The sequence below is a fragment of the Trachymyrmex cornetzi genome, unplaced genomic scaffold, assembly GCF_001594075.2.
Source record: "Trachymyrmex cornetzi isolate Tcor2-1 unplaced genomic scaffold, Tcor1.1 scaffold979, whole genome shotgun sequence".
In the NCBI taxonomy this organism is placed as follows: Eukaryota; Metazoa; Arthropoda; class Insecta; order Hymenoptera; family Formicidae; genus Trachymyrmex; species Trachymyrmex cornetzi.
The window spans coordinates 171,244-191,776 of NW_017300332.1; the positions used below are offsets into that span (position 1 = coordinate 171,244).

The 20,533-nt window shown below is 33.9% G+C and overlaps 1 protein-coding gene across 1 annotated transcript in view; it reads left to right on the forward strand.

The window, feature by feature from the left end:
- The first annotated feature begins 11 nt into the window (after window positions 1-11).
- The window catches only part of LOC108769991 (KCNQ potassium channel), a 45,997-nt gene continuing 25,475 nt past the window's right edge, over window positions 12-20,533 (forward strand). The window contains exons 1-5 of the mRNA XM_018521263.1: window positions 12-111; window positions 2,983-3,568; window positions 7,532-8,084; window positions 17,300-17,390; window positions 18,892-19,018. Coding sequence (XP_018376765.1) covers window positions 3,256-3,568; window positions 7,532-8,084; window positions 17,300-17,390; window positions 18,892-19,018 — 1,084 coding nt within the window. The 5' untranslated portion in view covers window positions 12-111; window positions 2,983-3,255. The remainder of the gene's footprint in view (window positions 112-2,982; window positions 3,569-7,531; window positions 8,085-17,299; window positions 17,391-18,891; window positions 19,019-20,533) is intronic.

Genomic DNA, 20,533 nt, shown 5'->3' on the forward strand with positions numbered 1-20,533 from the left:
CCGGCCGCGTGGCAGATCGGCCAAGCGATCGTCGCGTCGCACCGTGCACCAGTGCGACGGTCAGTCCGCCAAGGTCTCATGGACACGCAACAGCACGCCGTGATAGTGACGGTGACTTTTAATACACACATATATATATATATATATATGTATATGTATATATATATATATATCCCTCCGATCTTTAATCAGCTACTGATTTATTTCTGACAACGCGTCGATGATTTTCGTATTTGCGTTTCTCGGGCGCACAGCTCTTTGACGGCGAGGAAATCTCGATGAAATGGATCGTGGGAGGGGCGCGGGTACGCTACGTGATAATTGCTTGTTTCAAATGGGTACGGTAAATTAAATCGTGCGACCGTGTGTGCATGTGTGTTTAAATATCACACGTTCATTATTCATTATCTCAGCGAAAGAGAGAGAGAGAGAAAGGGAGAGAGAGAGAGAAAGAGAGCCAAAAGGGGGAGAAAAAGAGAGAGATATGTTTTGCGAGTTCATCAGTGAGGAGATCGAGAAAGATCGTTTCACAGCTGACCTCACGGTGATGGTGAACGTATATATTGTGATAGACCATTAAAAAAATCTTGAAATATATAAAACAATAATTGAAGGCTTACGAATAGTAGAAGAGGGATTTGACAGAAACGAATACATTTCAATTATAACGAAAAATAATAATTGAAATCGCCATTCGGAAAGAAAATTATTTGTCATATGGCGTGAGGAATGCTGAAGAAATTGAGCTACCGATACTTTGCGCGCGAAGACTGCAAGCGGAGTAATTTCTTTGAGTCCATAAAAAATTACTTTTTTCTTCAACTTGGCAAACTTGACAGCATATATATGCACGTGTGTGTACTCGAGACAGCTTCTGGACAATTTCGTTGAGCGCGTGCAAGTAAGCCGTACCGTTTAATCGCTCTTTAGCGTGGAGCTTTAACTCGAGCTAATTGCAAGATAAATCTGCGAGATTATGAACGCGGCGTATGCGAGAAATGATTTCACTGTAATCGCAACGTATATGGGCACTGGGTAAATTTCCGGTGAGTGAATCAAGAGAAAAGCGAGAGGAACCCGAAAAGAGCCAACCGCGATCAATCTTGTCGCGCGACGTGTCGTGAAAGGCTGTAGATGCTTCCGCTCGGCACGCGATAGCTCCGGAATCTACTACGATTTGACAAAATCATTGTATTCGCAGCTGAACGCGACGAAACTTAATCAAGACTATACACGTGTTTAAAATGCATCGCGCGTGAATGACATAGCATGGGCATGCCAATGTCGCGTCGGAGTTGTCGGATCTCGCGGTATTACTGTTATATGAGGTGTCGGAAAACGTTGTTAAGATAAACATTGTTGATTCTATTTTCGCGGCCGCTAGACAGCTAAAAGTTTTCCCAATGCGGCTTTCGTGGCGTTAAGAAGGATTAAGGTTTGTCTACGACGCGTCAATTCCCTTGTGCACACACATCAGTGATCCTCTGTGATTTCGCGTTACATTCTAAGAGCAATAAACGAAGCAATCATAAAGTGCATTAAGGAAAGTAGCATTATTCTGCGAGTAATCGGTTTGTTTCCTCGGAAAGAATCGGCGATGCGTATTTATAAAGAAATAATTCTGGGATTGAAAAATCATTGATCGTTGAAGGCTTCTTTGAAGGCTATTTTCTGTTAAGAAGAAAATTATCAAAATTCAATGCGAATAAATAATAAGAAAGACTAAAAAATAGTAAGGATAAGTGATAATCATTGGTAAGGAATTGCGAGCAGTGCTTGTACAAGTACTTTCACAAATTTCGTTGTACTGTATGAACGCAAGTAACATTTTAATAGAGACAATAGATCTGATCACGGTTGCACTATTGTGTGGAACATTTTAGAGAAGCATGAAACAAAGTCTTTTTACCACGAGATAAAATTCTCAGCAGTTTTACTCATTGGAAAAGAACGACAAGTGGATGAAAGGAAAAGATCCCGGTTATTGTTACGAACGATGACGAACGTCAAGACCATCGGAGATGCTGAGAGGAACGGTGATACGACAAATATATTTTGCGACGTAGCTTAAGCAACGGTTATTCGTGTACAGAGCGGAGAAAGAGAGACTTGACTGGAAAGGAGACTTGAGGGAATTACGGGACGGAATTTCATTACCGTATTAGTCTGAATAAATACTCGAAGGATTTCCGTAGGTAAGATCGATTGTGAGGTCCCAGTAGTCTGCTCGCGTTCGACATCCATCTTCCGGGGACCAGAGAACGAGGAGATTTCCGAGTCTCTCACCCTTCCGTCTGCCTTCCTTCTCAACTTTTTCATACTATCTTTTTCTTTCACTCTCTCTTTCTCTTTCTTCGCTACTGTCTCTTCTTTCCTCTCGCCTATGGCGCACTTCCAAATTCTCCTCTCCGAGTTGCCTGAGAAGTTTCAGTAGCTCACGTCATCTCGTAGACATATTATGCATAACCCGGCTGTCGAGTATCCGCATCTAACATCCACGATCGTTTCACGTCTCTCGAAAGCAATAGCTTTGGCAAACACGGGTGATTCTGTTACGAGAGTTGATTCATTCTGTGAAGTCGAGCAGAAACCAACGAGGAAAACGCGGTGATCCGTAAGACCTACGGAAGGACCGAGACATTGGTTAAAGGACACGAATTCGTACGATAGACGCCAATAATGAGAGCGCAAACGTGTGAAAGGCAACTTTGAAGACAATTCAATGTCCGCTGATTGGAAACTTGTCCGTATCGTTGTCCAGAACTTTGACGAGCGTTTCCGCGGAGAACAGCAATTAATGATGACGAATACGGAAGCGTATATCGCGCTACGTCTTAGACGCGATCAACAATTTCGTCGACGACGACCAGGTCGGATAATTCTATTGACGATATCTGTGCCGTGAAGGAAATAACCTTTCACGAGAGAAAAGGTGATAGGATCACAACCGGTTAAATCTCTCTTTTTCTCTCATATCAATAGTGATGAAAATTTTAACGCGATAGGATGGGCAAAGCAAATTGTGCCGTTGTCCCATGATGAAAAATTTACAAAGAAACAACGTATTGCGAAGATTAGACTATTAAACCTCCGACAGTGTACTACGCAATATTTCACATCCCAGGACGATCTTTGCGGTGAACGAAGATTTCGGTGACTCGTGATCTCAGAGACCATGGACAAGCCGCGTGATCGGGCGATCGATCGGCAGACAAGGAGCCGCTCATCGACCATAACCGGAAAGTTGGAGCCGGGATGCTGCACGCCGTTATGCTAGGTAGCGGTCCAGGACGGGGGAGACGCGAGTGGTATCCAGGATTTTATCTCCAACGTCGTCGTCTTGGCTGTAGGATGAATCGCGGCGAGCAGGAGACTCTCTTCCGGCAAAGCCGACAGATCACGCGGATCGTACCTTCGCGCGAGGACCTCGTTTTGAGTGTCCTCAAGTCGCCAATCAATCAACAGCAGCAACAGCAACGACAACAGTGCCGACATCCATATCAGTCGCACACCCAGAGTCACTTTAACTACCAGGGTCATCCAAATAATAGGAAGTGCAGTCATTTAGGTATACGAGATTGAAACATCGTTCTCATAATTTTCAGCGTGATTCATGTATTCATTATATGTGTATATTATCGCACAACCCTAAGTAATCTAAGTAAAAAAAGCGTGACGTGGATAACCACTGTTCTGGGTCACGTTGCATTTGTTGCACGTCATGGAATATTTATACCGCGGTTTGTCGGTCGTTTTGTCGATGTGGTTTAGCGAATCGACTGTGATTAACTGAAACTCTCTCTCTCTCTCTCTCTCTCTCTAAATTCTAGTTAGTTCTGTGAAGGAAATAAAGAATACGTTTGGAGTTAACATAATATATATATATATTTTATACATACGGAATCGCGAATAATTAACAAAATTCTATACCTAGATGAAATATAAATCAGTTTTAAATTAAATGTTAAAAAAAACCGAAAGATTAAATTTGTTATGAATAAAAAATGTGTTTGCTGTACATATTTATATAACTATTCATTTAAATGTAATTACTGTTTTGCATTTTGTAGTATAGTACAATCTTGGACCATTTATAGGAGCAATTTGAGAGCCGTGTAAAACCGTATTAATTAATTAAAAAATTGCGTTTCTTCCAGCGGCTTTTCGCCAGAGAACTCGTACGTATTCCGCGGTGTTAATTTATGTATTCTTCTGAATTAATGAAAACGTCGCATATAGCAATATGAACGTTGCAGTAATATGAAACAGACCGTTTGTTGCAAAATGCGTGTAAAAGGAAAACGCAACATGACTAAAGCGATGGTAACGACGTATACAACACGTATGCATATATTTTTGCGCGTGACAGACGAATATTAGATATATTCCTTTCAGCCGGAAGCGAGAATTCGCGTAGCTAGTGAATTTTCACGTGGCTTAACAGAGAAGCGGAATTGCGAAGCCCAACTTCTATTCGATTAGAGAGAGGAAGAGAGAGAGAGGGGGGGGGGGGGGAGAAAGAGAGAGAAAGGGGACGGGGAAGAGGGAGATATATGACAGTGTCTCTTAGCTCGATACTCGAGGCTTCATTTGCGACGCGATTGAATCTGTTCGTGTGACGGAGTTTTTAATCTCGTCATCTGAAAGGAAGAGAGAAACGACGAAAGATGTGGACGCTTTTATAAATAGAGCTCTACAGACAATTCATTTGCGTTAATGTACAAGCGCGCAAGTCGGATTTGTGGTTTCTATTGTTCCGCCTTCTCGATAATTCCACTCTCCTCCGTCATGTCGTATACAGGATAGATATTATATATATGTTATAACGCTACACCATACTGTAGTATAATATTTTGTGTGTAATTATCAGTAATTCTTCGCAAGGTGTTAAACTTAATGATTTCACGAAAATCGTATAATATATAAATAGTCAATATTTTAATAGTCAATTTTTTCGTAAAAATGAACTTGTGACTTTTTTGTTGAGAAATAAAATTGACGTTTTATTCTAAGTAACTAATGATGTAAATATTTTCTAAATATAAAAATTTTTAATGCACATTAAAACAATTTAATATTCATGAGATCGATTAAAGTATGTGCGCGCTATTGACCTTTGTACAGAGGCTACTTATACAGTCGCCGATACAGTACGACAATCGTAATATGGAAAGATATGAGAAAAACGCATATGTACAACATTGATGTTTCGTTACTCCACTATCAATGTTAATCGCGGCAGGTACTCTTTTTACTATTAAATGCATCTCTTCTATTTTCGTACAAGACATTGCAACCAAATGGTTTTTTTTTTGGCACGATCTTCTCGGTTTTTCAATCTTGCCGTTTGCTATTAGGAATAAGAAACTTTTATGACAAGTCATTCATTTCAAAAAAAGTTGAGTGAAGAACTTGGAACTGTGGTAATTGTGCTTGCTACTTCATATTTTAAAACGAGCACTCTTTTTGCGATAATGTAAAACTTGAAAATGATGACAATTATAATGAAAAATTTTTTTTTCCTATTAAGCACTAAACTTGTTTAATAAAAAGATACAAAAATATTTTTTTTTTGCTTAATTACATGTAAATTAAATAATGGCTGTTTTTAAAAATAAAAGATAAAATATAGAAATCAATGCTTTAAATGGTCTAGCTGGACCTTAAAGTGCTTGTATGATTCTGTGTGAATTTATGTACAGGGTGTTGCAGATACATACTAGGCAAACGACGGGTTGCGTGGTAAACTTTGCATGGGCAGACGCGGTTTTATACAAGACAATGACTTTATAACATAAACTTTATAATATAAAGTCACTGTCATTGTATAATGTATAAAGTCACTGTTATTGTCTATTAAACCACGTTTAGCCATGCAAAGTTTGCCGCGCAACTCGTCGTACTGTCACAACGTATGTAGTCCTTTAAAATGCATGCCGAAATGGTTTTTCGGTCTTGGAACGCAAACTCTACTAAACTACCGCAGTAATATCACAAGTTAAATTGATTAGCAATTTAACAATTTGATACTTTTTTGCATCTTAGAACGATCTTAATAATGCTGAATAATATATTAAAATTTGTAAATAATTAATTTTTATTGCGAAAAATATTATCTCGGCCGGGAGTCCGAGAAAAAGCATCAAATAATTGCTATTCAATTTAACTCGTGATATTACTGCAGTAGTTTAGTAGGATTTGCGTTTCAAGACCGAAAAATCATTTCGGCGCGCATTTTACATACGTAGTATATAAATTCACACAGAATCATAGAATACATTTAAGGAGGTTGTAAGGCAAATGCAATATGTTAAGAACTACTTGAAAAAATTACAGACTATTCTAAATTTCATTTAATAATAATACAAAAAAAAATAGAAACAATTGACCATCTAGATCAAAAGTTATTTAAATAAGTAGTAATATTTTTTAAAAAATCTCAATTTTTTAATATAAATACTCTAGGAATTCAACAATATTTTTGTAAAGTTAGATGCAGACATTAATTGTTCAGTAAATAAATAAAATTTGTTATTTGTTATAAACTAATGGTGAATCCCAATGAAACTTTGCATAAGTCATGTTTAGTACTTAATATATTTATATAAAAACATTTAGATTTTTCTTGTTATTTTAACAATTTTTGTTTATAACAATAAAACTAATAACAAATAAAATAAATAACCTATAAAAATGTGTTGCTCAATAAAACCAGAATGTTATGAACACAACTTTCACATGTATGTAGTTTATTTAAAGCGAAAATATTAATATATGTGTTTTATGCCCTTACAACCTCCTTAAGATACAACTAGACCGGTTATGGCATTGATTTCTACAGGTTGTATTTCTCACATATATGGTCCTATAAGATATAAAAGACAAAACATAAGATATAAAAGAAATAAAAATTGTCCGATTATGACTTAATGCAAGCACAGAATTAGAGAACTTTAACCAAAGTTCCGTTTAAATCACTTGGTTAATTTTCACATCATTCTCTAAAATGTTTTATTCAGAGGAATGCATTTAATAACAGATGTTCTTATCGATCCTATTTCGCAAATAAGCTTCTTGATCGCAGGCGGATTTTCGTGCGCATTACAGGATGGAATATTACTGCCGTGGTTCTCCAGTGGTTAGAATTGCAAATGCTTCTGGCCGCGTCAAATATTTGATAATCTCCGCACGATAACTGATCTATCTATTTATTATCGGTGGTTCATCTGAGGTTCATCAATTGAATTCTCTCATTGATGACCATCTCGAAAATTATAAAATCAAATTATCCATTCGTGTAGATTTAGAAACATGATGTCATTGATATTATATTACATACATAACAGTTAAAACTGCTTTTCTGCTTCGCGACGCATGAGCAACAATCCTTAATTTGAATGAGAAAAGTGACACATTTTATCGCGTCGATCTCTCAATCGCCTCAAGGATCGAGTAACGAGTCGGTGTCGTAATCGCGGCGCAATCTCTGACTCCCAAGCCTGGCCCCAATGTCAATCCTGGAAATGCCCAGGTGACAACGAGAGTCTTCCACGAAGCAAGGACCAATGCCCTAGGCACGCCGAAAAGCGGTGCAGCGCCGCGACCGCCTACGCTGCCCTTCAGGGTAGCGAAGACGAACTCGTGGCCGAGCAAGGTCTTGAGGCGGAAGACACCGCGTTGAAGACGCCCGGCAGTGAGACCGAGGACACCGAAGACAACGGCGCGAACGCGGAGGAATCACATTCACCCGCGCGTCGTTTCACTTTCTTACGTCGCTTCCGTTCACCGCGCTTTGGCGAGGCGCATCATAAGCGGGTGCCGACGCCCATGAAACGGAAATACCGTCGCAAAAAGAGCAAGGAGGACATCATTGATGATGACGTTGCTGGCGCCGAGGAGGAACCTCCGAGTCCTGATCAGACCGGCATGCCCGATCCTTACTACCCGATCTATTTGCCGATCGATCAAGCCTTCAAGGCCAAGTACGTGTTCCATCATAAGAGGGGCAAGACTTTTCAGGAGCGCCTCTACGTATTCCTCGAACATCCCGGTGGTTGGCTGTGTTTTGTCTACCATTTCGCTGTGTGAGTATTCACTTCCGTTCGAGCAGAACGACATTATTTCTTACATTCTGCAATTAACATGTTTTCCGATATTTCTCACAAACGATTTGTAAAAATTTACGAATTTACATACATTTGTTCACTATCGAGAGCTAAACATTAATTAGAAAACAGGAATATAAAATGCTGCGTCAGAGACTCCTCCTGTTTCCGTTCTTCGTGCAGCATCGATTTTGGCGTCGCGTCGTGGCCTTTGACACCTGGCGTGCCCCAAATCCTCGACAACGTCGAGAACTTCCCCAATCTTCTGCAATCGAACACTTGCTCGAATTAGTTTATCTATCGGGCGCAATCTTTGATTTTTGATCGGAAAACAGATACCTCGTCTAGGACTTTATTGCTCATCATTTTGGCCTGATTCGAAAAACGATATAACAAACGATATAACGTCGACAGTCGAATATATTTTGAGAATATTCGACTTTGAGAATGTCAGTAAAATATATTCTCCCAAGACAACTGATATCAACTTTTATATTTCCATCGTCGACACGAGGAATTTGCATTTTAACTAACTGTTAAGCGACAAAATCTTATTAACTTGAATTATTAACTGTTTCTTTTGCATCTTATAGAAGTTGGTTGAAATGTTATACTTATGTGTAGCATTCAATTTTTATCAGTGAAAAAGCTGTTATGATTTTTAAATTTTTACTACAGATATTATACTGATTTCTTATAATTTTACAAGTATACTTTAATTTTTATAATATTCTTAACTTATTACACACTATATCTTTATTAAATAGTTGTTAATTTAATCTTTGCGGAAGTAATAGTTTATAAGGATATTATTTATATGAGGCCAATAGGCTTACTGTTACGAGAAAACTCTTAGATCGAATGTAATAAATAACTTCATTCTTTTGCATTCTTTAAAAATATAGGCTCATTCGAGATGCGCATATTTTTGCGTAGTTTTATGAATTTAATATATTATAATTAATATATTATATTTAATATATTATAATATATTCTCTATTGAACAATGCGAATAAGTTTGAAACTTCTTGAAAAGCAGAATATGGAAGAAAGAATCCTACATAATATTTCACTTTTTTGCATTTGAATATTCTGAGAGAATGTACATGCATGAATAATTTTACAGGAATACCTAAATGTATTTGTGATTGTACATGAAAATTTTCATTGTGACGATGCGATAAGACGATAAAACCGATTAATTTTGTCAGAAAGTTCTCTTCTCGAAAATAATATTTATGCTTCTATTTCCGTGCGTTAAAAATATTTACAATGCTTCGAAAACATCCTTATTATATATCTCTGTATATTTTTGTCCCATTATTGTCTCAGAAAATTATATCAATTGTTAGGGAGTTTGTGTTACATGATATCTTACAGGAAGTGGAAAGAAACTTTTTCATATAAAAACTTGATAAGGGAGAAAGATTAATCAAAGTCAATAACAGTCTATTATAATGTTACATATTGTATTCCGTCGTATCATATCCTATTTTTATCCAAGTTATCTTTATTCATAAACTTGGCAGATTTTCTTCGACTTTTGTATATTTTTTTACTTTATATGAGTGTATATTCATGTATAAGAAAATTAGAATAGTCTTAGAATATTAACAAACAACATTGCATGTACATTCATTGTGCTTCGGTTTCATGCAAACGTATACATTGGCCGGTGAAGTACATCTATTGCTCCGGCAGGCATCATCCACTGAAAAATTTCGCGGATTCGTGCATTATTCAATAGACTGTTTTTCATTTCTTTCAAACTGTCGCCAAGCACTGCAGCCTTTTAAATAATTCATTATCAAAACAAAACGCGGCAACGTATCCACGAAACAAATCGATCGTCACGAATATACCTAAGTTTTCTCGCTTTTTTTCATCTTGCCGACACTTTCCGTCTATTTTCGTTTAAGTTTGGACGCGAATGATAGGGTGCGAAAAAAATTGAAGCCATTAACATTTTATTTAGTCCTTTATTTTGTTTTATATCTTATACATAATATTGTATAGTACTCTCTCATTAATACTTTAATACCATGTGGCTTTCTCGTGTATTATTTTTTTTTTAATGTCAAAGCCTTTGGTCTTCATTTGGACTTAATTCTTTTTTTAATAAGAATAAAGATAATAATAATCAAAGATACTTATGATGTGCAAGAAGTGCAACACTTTATATGCTTATAAATAAATTAGAACATTTTTATCAGAATTACTATATTTTTAATGCATCCAAAATCGAATCCAAGATATTTTCGCGTTGTGTGAAATAGCCATAGGTATGATAAGATTATTTACTTAAAGTTATGGCTAATTTACGAACTCGCACAATTTTCTCAAAATATTATAACCGAGTTTACTGGAGATAAATATATTAATAACAAATAATATGCTAAAATTCTTTTGTGCGTTTTATTGCAACACGCGGGATTTCTTGATAATACGTCGCTATTTTTGACGATGTAAAAGTCAAAACGCTACACTCGGAAATTGCCACGGAAGCATCTTTCATTTTGTACCCGAGATACTACTATTATGTCGAACACGCTATTCATTTCTGGAAACATACATTCATTTTTCCTGCATACTGAAAATATCCATATAATTTGTTTTTACACAACTATTTCTCGCAGCTGTATATTTTTTTGCGTTTACTTTGTATGTTTTAATATCTTAACTTTAAAAGCGGCAACCTAAAAGCGTGGTTAAGTTTATTAAAACAGTTATCTGGCAATTACTTTATACAAAGATTTTTTTTAACCTTTTTAGCCATACTACATATTTTTACCTTATAAAAAAATTTTTTTACGATCAATAGCTTTGAAATATGTATGCTTGTAGATTCCATCGGTATTTAAAAATAATTTTACGAAGTATCGCTGCATTTTTATTAAAGTTTTCATGAAATAAACCTACAGCTTATAATCCTTTCTCTATAAAATCTAGCAATATAAAGAAATAAATTTTCAAATTTTTCGTAAACTCGTCGACCGTATTCGATTGTTACATGATCATAGTGAATAGTCTTCGTGCGGCTTTAATGCAGTGTCGTTTAAACAATCGTTAGATAGTCGACTAATGAAGTTGCGCTGCACGAAACGCCGCAGTAAATATTTAATTGCTCGAGTAATCCTATCGATTGGCGTTACGGTACCTGTTATTATCTATTATCGTACTATTACTAACCTGATATTAATGTGATCGAGGAGGGAGGATAACAGCAAAAGGGATAAGAGTCATTCAATCTTGAGAGTCTTGAGAGAGAGAGACTGCTGCAATGAGAAATTTACCCATTAATTCTATATTGAGTTGAAGCTGAAAATATAATAAATAGATTACACTCAGTTATTGAATTCACAATTTTTACTTTATTAATTTCAATTACTGTACAATAAAATAAGATTAAATTTTCAGAAATATTAAATCAAGAAAGATTTAAGAAATCTGCCATTAACTTTATATCACGTTAAAACGGTTTTATATTAATTTAATTTAAATCTTTAATTTTAGCTTTTATTGTTGCAGTTTCAAATTATAAGTAATTTTTTCTGAAAAATACAATTATCAGTTTGTGAGTTTCAAAACGTCAGTTAAATATGATGTAAGCGTATTTTCTTATGCATGATGATGCTAAACGATAAAAGAAATTTGCCCTGTTAATGGAGGTAATTCTAATTCGACTGGCCTACTTTCAAACGGGCGTAAATGGCAGCATGTTGTTAGGCCCAATGCATATGCAAGCTATTTGCGTGTGGCCTGTTATTTTTAGATGAGAATCGCACGCGCGCGCGCGAACTGATATATCGATATCGCATATAATGATGCCCATGAAGATTACATATCGTGCCTTGGAAGGTCGTTATTAAATTTTTCAGTAATTTAAACGCGATCAGAAAGCGCGAATCTGAGAATGAAATCAAGCGATCAGGAAATCACAACCAATTTGCTTTGATACACGTAAATCGATAAATGGAACATCGGACATGCGCGACACGCGCAATTTATTTACAATAATTTAAAGTACAGGGCATAATTTTACAAAGTTGCATAAACGGCCAAGCACGAATTGATTTTCAGCGAATAATTATCTTATCTTTTCAGCGAAATATTACCTTTGACATTTCCATTTTTTCAATTTGTCGGGAACGACAGGAGAATTACGCCGCGTATATCCATCACGCGTGATAATATTGTATTATTTAGTCTCTTCATCAATGATTTACAATTACATTCTTTTTCAATTAATTTGTTTTATTAGAGATACAGTGTAGCACACGCGTAAATGTAAATGCAATTTTCGTGAGAATGATTAATGCGCATCAGATACTTATCTGCGCATATCGAGCGGTTCGCGCGATCAGAGAAGTTTACGTTATTCCGAGCCCTTGGAGATCCATTTGTAATTAAACCACGAGTATGAATAAATGATGCGACATAACGTGACATTATTGCTGTAGGAGTCATACACGCACGTTCTATCTTCCTTCGATCGCATGTAGGTTAATTGATATACAAGGGATACACACACTCAATCATTTTATACATCTTTAGTCATAATAACGTGCCGTTCATTGACGCGTGTAAGTGTTAATGTTGATAATTATAGATTTTGTCACAGCTTTTCAATTCAATTCTACAAAGTATACTATAATAAATTCTGTTTTTTTTTTCGAGATATTGTTTCTTCATGTATAGAGTTTTCCCAAACGATGTACGATGTGTTTACTTTTTATAAAAATCTAGAATTCTCAGAGAATCTCTTTCTATCTGAAGAATTCAAGATATTTTCATTCAGAGAATTTTATCGTAATTCAGAGATTTTTATCTTTAAATCACCCCTCAAAATGTTTCCTTTTTCTCACAAATAGTAGTAAGTCTTGTTTGAAAATTTTTTTAGATCTTCAGATAAGATTGACTTAGATTTAGAAATAAGTTTTATTTCATTGTAAAAGATTTTCTTTAATCTCTTCTTTTGTATTTATTCTGTTTTCTCTCTGTATTTTTTGGAAGTTAAAAAATGAATTTCTAAAAATGAAAGTTCTTTTCTTTCCTCAATTCTTCTTCAAGTCTAACTGAATAAATAACTTTTAATTTTTTTGCTCATAATCGTATAAATGAAAAGAAGACTAAAAATCCAGATGATAATTACATCTATTTTAAACTTGCATTTAAAAATACTCCAATGTATTTTTAAATATTTAAACTAAAAATATCTGAAAAATTAAGAAATTTTCAGATAATTTTTTCAATAATATGTATATGAATGTTCTGAAATGAAATATATCTGTTTTATTACGCGACACGTACAAAACAGTTCAACAATAAAATTTAAAAAATTAATTGCATATAAAACAAATAAGGAATTCTTTAAAGCTTGGCGATAGGTTGAATTGTTACTTTGCGTTTTACTCAACGGACATTCCCGTGACTTTGGCATTTCCACGGCCAAACAAAAAGCGTGCTATCCGCGAGTAGCGAGATGTCCGACGCTCGACGGAAGATGGATGAGTTTCTAGCGATGCTCGGGGAAAAAAGGAGGAATATGTTAGACAATTATCATAGTAGGTCGATGAAGGTGACCCGTGTAGCCACGAAGTGCTGTACATACGTCGGAATTATAGGCCCTCGACACGCCATCTTAAAGAGTTACCACACGGCGGAGGCCGCACGCTTTCGTTAATGCCGCGCACTCGTCCCGTTGCTTAACGAGGTAACGCTCAATAATAAATTACTTGTACAAACAACGAAAGTACCGATCGATCGTGAGATCGTAGCAATTATCGGTCCCATTCATGCACTTGCATATGCGGGGTTTGCTTTTGCTGTTTCACGTCGTTTTTTTTTCTACATCATTATGGTTCGTGCGATGCACAGCATCGATAAGCCGCTGATTAAGATTCACAATAAGGATTTCAAAAATTGACCGAGAAGATAAAGAGCGAATTTTTCCACACTAACAAGTAAATCTTCAGAAATGTGTTTTTCACCGATTTTTCTCAAAATTTTTAGTTTCTTATGACAAAATAAGAAGAAATCTGCCATTATAATTTTAGCTTAAATTCCGTCTTCCAGTAAAAAAATTTTTTTATTTTTTACAAATATCCGATTTTTATATGTTTAAAGCGATTTCTTATAAATAAATGTACACCCGATATTTTGAAGCTCGATATACATTTAGATTACGTAATAGCGATTTAGTTAGTGATTTTTTTATTTTTTGAGTTAGGATAACGTGAGGTTAATTCAAATCAACTCCCAACTATGTTTCTGTAAGAAGTTTTTTTCATGAGTATCGTTTCTTAACTATTTTAAATTATTATTTTGATGTTCTATATGTGTACCGAGCTACAAAATATCGGGTGTATATTTATTTGTAAGAAATATTGCTTTAAACATATAAAAATCGGGTATTTGTAACAAAAAATTTTTTTTAACAGACGTAATTTGGGCAGGGCTGGGCATATATTTGAAATACTTTTATTTGAAAAACAGTATTAGTAAGACAATTATATTTTGCATTTTGTGTTTGTTCGGAGTACATGAAAATATTTTGTATTTTGTATTTCATGGAAACATATAAAAGTATTTTGTATTTTATATTTCAGTATTAACAAAAGATTATAAAAGTATTTTATATTTTGTATTTCAAATGCTAACATTGATAATTTTTATTATTTGAATTACAAAATACAAAAAGCTTTCAATCTTTCAATTTTAAATATAAAATACGTAATACGTTTTATGTGATCCGCTAAAATAAAAAAACAAAATGCGCTTGTATTGCAAATAGTGTGTTTTAAATAAAAGTATTTCAAATACATACCAGCCCTGAATTTGGATTAAAATTAATGACAGATTTCTTTTTATTTTGTCATAAGAAACAACTGTAAAAATTTTGAGAAAAATCAGCGTCTGACATTTCTGAAGGTTTACTTGTAAGAGTTAGGTGGAGGTGAATTTTGATACATACGTATATGTGGATATCGCGATTCTTCTCACGAACACATTTGTGAAACTACATTTGCAATCGGAATTCGATATTATGTGCAACCTCAAATCTTGTTGTATGGAGATTATATTTTATTATTTAACATATGAAAGTACGCAACATAGTTAATGCATGTTTGAGCATATGCAACTAAATACATCAAAGAGCATTTGTTATTTAAAAACATGGTTCTCTAGAGATTCATAGTTAAAATTTGTAAAAAATTTTAAAAGATGTAGAATTTATTGTTCATAAAAACTATTTATCGAAATTATCTTTTGACGTTGAATTGAATCTTTTATTAAACCGTCTAATATATACTTATAATATGTACTTTTATGAAATTATCTTTTACGTTTATTCAGAACGAAAAGTTTTTTTTATACAGGATTTATATTAATTTATAATTATATTATATACAATACATAATAACTAGTGAAAATTTATATTATAATATATTAGAAAATAGATGTGCCAAAATAATATTGGAAAATCTTGTGTAATTTTTCTCTCTTTCTATACATATGTACTTTAATATTAAATTTCCGATCAATTTCACTATTTTGTAAAAAAAATGGTGGTTTTCGCAGTTTTTACAATGATTTTACCTATTAGACAAGATAATAGCAAAGTAATCACGGATACATTGTCTATGAATATTTTTATATTCAATCGTCGCGAAATATAAGCGACTTTGATCGATCGGTTGTGTGTGGGTGTGTATATATATATATATATATATATATACAATGTATATGTATATGTATATGCATATATATATATATATATGTATCTTGATAACGTTCTCTTACAAGTTTAAGTATAAAGTTATACTTTGCAACCAGTAATCAGTAAAGTATATGTCCAGTATCATGTCTGTGTAAGTTTGTCAAGTAATTTGTCAGTTTGATTAGACTCAGGTGATACAGTAGTTTAACGAATAGTTTATTCTAGTGGAAGAATTTGTAAACTTAGCAGCACTTTTATTATTCAGAGTTGGAATTAACAATAAAGCAAAGTTTCAGTTCTACTGATGCAGAAACTGAAACATCATACATAGTCAATTTGTAATACACATAATATATAGTCAAGAAATATAATAATGTAATTTATGTCGCATTTTGAATATTTGTTACATTATAATATGTTGGATTTGTTGTATAATATCGATAGTTTAAGCGTATTATAATTACCAATGGTATTATAATTATCACAGTGGTTTAATACTGATCTGGATTATCATTAATAAAGGTTTATTAATACAAATTTTATGCAACATAATATATTATATACAATATATATAATATGTTTTAATTATAATTTAAAACGTAACAATGATACAGACTTTTAATTCTTAAAAGGCATAACAAATGAAGGAATTCAAGGCTAATAAGAGTAGAGGTTAGATAAGCGCAAGTTGTAATGCGATAAACTTTTTTTACTTTAAGAGAAGATTGACTCTAAAATTATTGTATCTTTTTTCAGTTTATTTTGCTAAGATTATCTTTAATATCATATGTTTATGTTACCGTGATTGTATCTCATATATTCATATGTGAGAAATTAGATTTCATGGCCCGTATTCAGAACGCGCTTACAACGATGTTAGCGCGCTGATACGCTATACTTTACGTTATGCATGTTATAGAAATTCGGAGTTAAAAGCGCGCTTTTGTCGATAAAAACGCGTTCTGAATACGAACCTATATTTATAAGTTAAAAAAGTATTGATTCAGAATTATCTACTTTTTTAGTGATTAAGCGTAACCAGCAAGCAAACGTATCAACAAATCATCAAACAGTTTTATATTATTTTCAATAGTACGAAAATTATCAGCCAAAAGCTGAAAAAAGAAAATGGCAATTGAATTTAATAAGAATCTAAAGAATTATATTTTATAAACGTGCATTTAACATACGACAGTCCACGCTTTTAATAAATCAAATCGCTACTCCAGGTGAAACTTTATGCATGATAGAATCAAGTTTCGATTCTGTATTTGTGTTACGTGTGATAGAGAGTTAGATCAAGACCCTGAAGTCGCTTTAGATGTAAATCTGATTTTAATGTACATATATGATACGCCTATGCTTTTAATAAATCAATCTAATCAATCCTTTATCTGATTGGAATTTTATAACTGTACCAGATTCTAATTAAGGTTTGCCATATACATACATCATTATATATCTTTGTTTTTAGGTTCATGGTGGTATTGGTGTGCCTCATATTTAGCGTTTTGTCAACGATAGATCAATACAGTAACTTCGCAAACGAAACTCTATTTTGGATGGTGAGTAGTTCGTATTCATTATTAAGTACAATAATATATAACGTATGACTGGATATGATATTAAAAGCATCTTTACATCAAATATGTCAATAACACTATTTAAAGAAATACTGCAAAACTGCTAAATTAAAAGTAGTCTATCGCAACCACATTGATTGTACTTTCCTTTGCATCAGTGCAAAGGAAAAAGACATACGTTTGACGTATATAAAGTATGCGTACAGATTTAACGAACCATCTTTTATCTAAAAATTCTTTGACTAATGTGGAATCTTTTTTTTAATATTGAAACAAATTAAACCATCCATTTGTCGCAATTGAGGATATTTTCTATACTTAATATTTCTATAGTCTTTATGCATACATATTGGAATTAAAAGTTCGATAAAAATATCGATTCAAGCGTTCTGCAAATTATCTTTTTTTTTCATTTTTGTAATAGAATTTCAATTATTGTATCTCTATTATTCTTGGTATATATTTCTGCCTATTCTATATACTTTTCTATTCAAGTTTAAAATCCAACTTAATGTTTCGTCTCGAGGGAAGAATTAGGTGCATCTGATAAAATACCACCACCTATCTGTCATTGTATTTTTCAAGCACGAAACGTTAAATACTGACAGTGATTAGGAATTCATAAACAAGGGTTTGTAATGTTTCGTAAGAAAGTTAAAGCAAACCTCATTTAATTAGTCTTCGAAAAGAATACTTTAAATTTGTTGGTTCGCCCGAGAATAGACTTTACAACAGTTCTCGACGACAAACTTTTTCTCTTCTTTTATCACCGTCGAGGTTGCATAAATAAAATTAATCCTTCCTCTCATCTTTTATCATTTAAAGAGGGAAAACTCTGTGAAGGTTTACACGTCAAATTACGACTATCGTCGGTACAAATGTCGTTCATAAATCGGTATTCAATATTGTAAAAATCTTTGCTCGCGATTCTTTCTCATCTTTTTCCACGCGAATGCGAAGAAAATAAGTGCATAAAGCACGAAGCTCGTCAATGTTCTGTATCATAAAAGAATATAGTATAAGCCAGTTCTCAAGGATCTCGCCCACTTTGTTGCAGTTCTAACATCGACATCCTCGTTTTTCTAGGGCATCCCGTTCATACAACAGCGTTAGTACAATCGATACAATAGCCAACTCTATTCAAGTGTTACCACGTTCTTTGTATATTTATTTTAGAGATGAATTAGCCAACGTTTATGTTAATCTATAGAATTATTTTGTTATATTTTCTATTTGACATTGGATATATAATTACCGATTTTGTCACGATTGCTATGAATTCAATTAAATTGGTATTCATAGTCGATTCTTATATTTAAGACCGTCTTAAGTATATTCTTGAGATGTCATAAGTCGATAATAGAGCCGTATTAGGATCTTAAGACTTTACATAAGACAATTTTAAAATAAGAACCGATTATGAGTACCAGCCTTAATATTAAGTTTAAGGTTGAGAGATCACTTAAACTTCATTACTATTCAGGAAATATGTCTCGTGGTGTTCTTCGGAGTTGAATATTTGGTTCGATTATGGAGCGCGGGCTGCAGATCGAAGTATATGGGCTGCTGTGGACGGCTACGATTCATACGGAAACCGATTTGTATCATAGGTGAGTTGTTGCTCATTTTCTCCCTAACAGTGAGCTACGACCCGGCCAAACCTTAATACAGCCAAAATTAATCTGATATTTGCATTGTTCGATCAACGCAAAATAGGATCTTGATAATCGTCCCTTTGTTTCGTATCGTTTGTAGTATAGGATCGTTTGTGACCATTGCTATTGACCAACTTTGTGACATTAAACTCTGGCCTTAATATCGAATCCATTTTACTAAAATCAAGATTACGGGCGCTTTGTATCGCAATCATCGTTCTGACGCGTTTTACAAATGAAGCACATGAGAACATCGAAATTTCTCCCTTAATTGAAGACTCGTCTAAAATTGATTATCTAGCCTCTATTTCGTAAACTTTGTAGTTACATTGACGACAAATGCGTGATTGAAAGCTTAACAGTAAAAACAGAAAGAATAAAACAAACGAGTTTTTTTTTCCAATATTATCTGAAAAGCAAACTGCTGATCAAATCAATTTCCGTATGTATTTAATTATCTATATGTTTGTAGATATTATCAGAATTATTAAAGATTATATCAGAACAAGATTTTCGCCATTTAAATTTCCTTATTATTATCTACTAATTGTACGTATTCGTGTATCTGCAATTTACGGTAAATCAATTTGAATTAGTTGTATTTTTTCGAAACTGGAGATACGGTAGTGTCCCGGCGCTAAGTTCATTTTACGTCATTTATTGTTGTCTGCGTGGTAAATAGTACCTGCCGGATTAAGTATTTATGTTTTTTTATCTCGCGCATATCTCTTCTCCAGTAGTTATCTCAAATAATTGAGAATGTACCGTATTTTACTTTATTTCGTCTGTAAGTGCAGAATAGTAAATGTCCGCAATGTAGAAAATGGAACATTATTATTAACAGGCCAGCCGCGGAATTGCTGAGATTACATCTATTCCAGCAATTTCATAACGCGTGATGGAAAGAGAATTGTTTTTAATTGTTAACAATGTACATTACATGACGTATCTTGCAGATAAATAGTAACGCCGAATAAGACATTAATCGGATTACACGCTTTATATTTATCAATTGCTGCCTATTTTATGTGCATATTTAATCGATATCCAAAAATATTTATTTTAATACATACTCGTATGTACATATTAGAATAAATATGTGTATTTCGTAAATGAATGTGTATTAAATAAATAGATATTGCGTGTGCATGTGTATTATACTATATTTAATCGACATAACAATATAAAAATTACACTATTTCCCAGATAGCACACGAAGTACAACGGATATCCGTTATTGATCCAGAATGTACATACAACATACTGGACATAATATAAATATACATGAATGTATATACATACAAAGGACATACTATAAACATCGATAGTATATCCATATATCGATGTAAATATACATACATCCATCGGCGGACATTGTATGTATGTCGTATGTACATACGTCCATGGATGTAAATATACATTCATCAGCGGACATTGTATGTATCTCGTACGTACATACGTCCATGTACA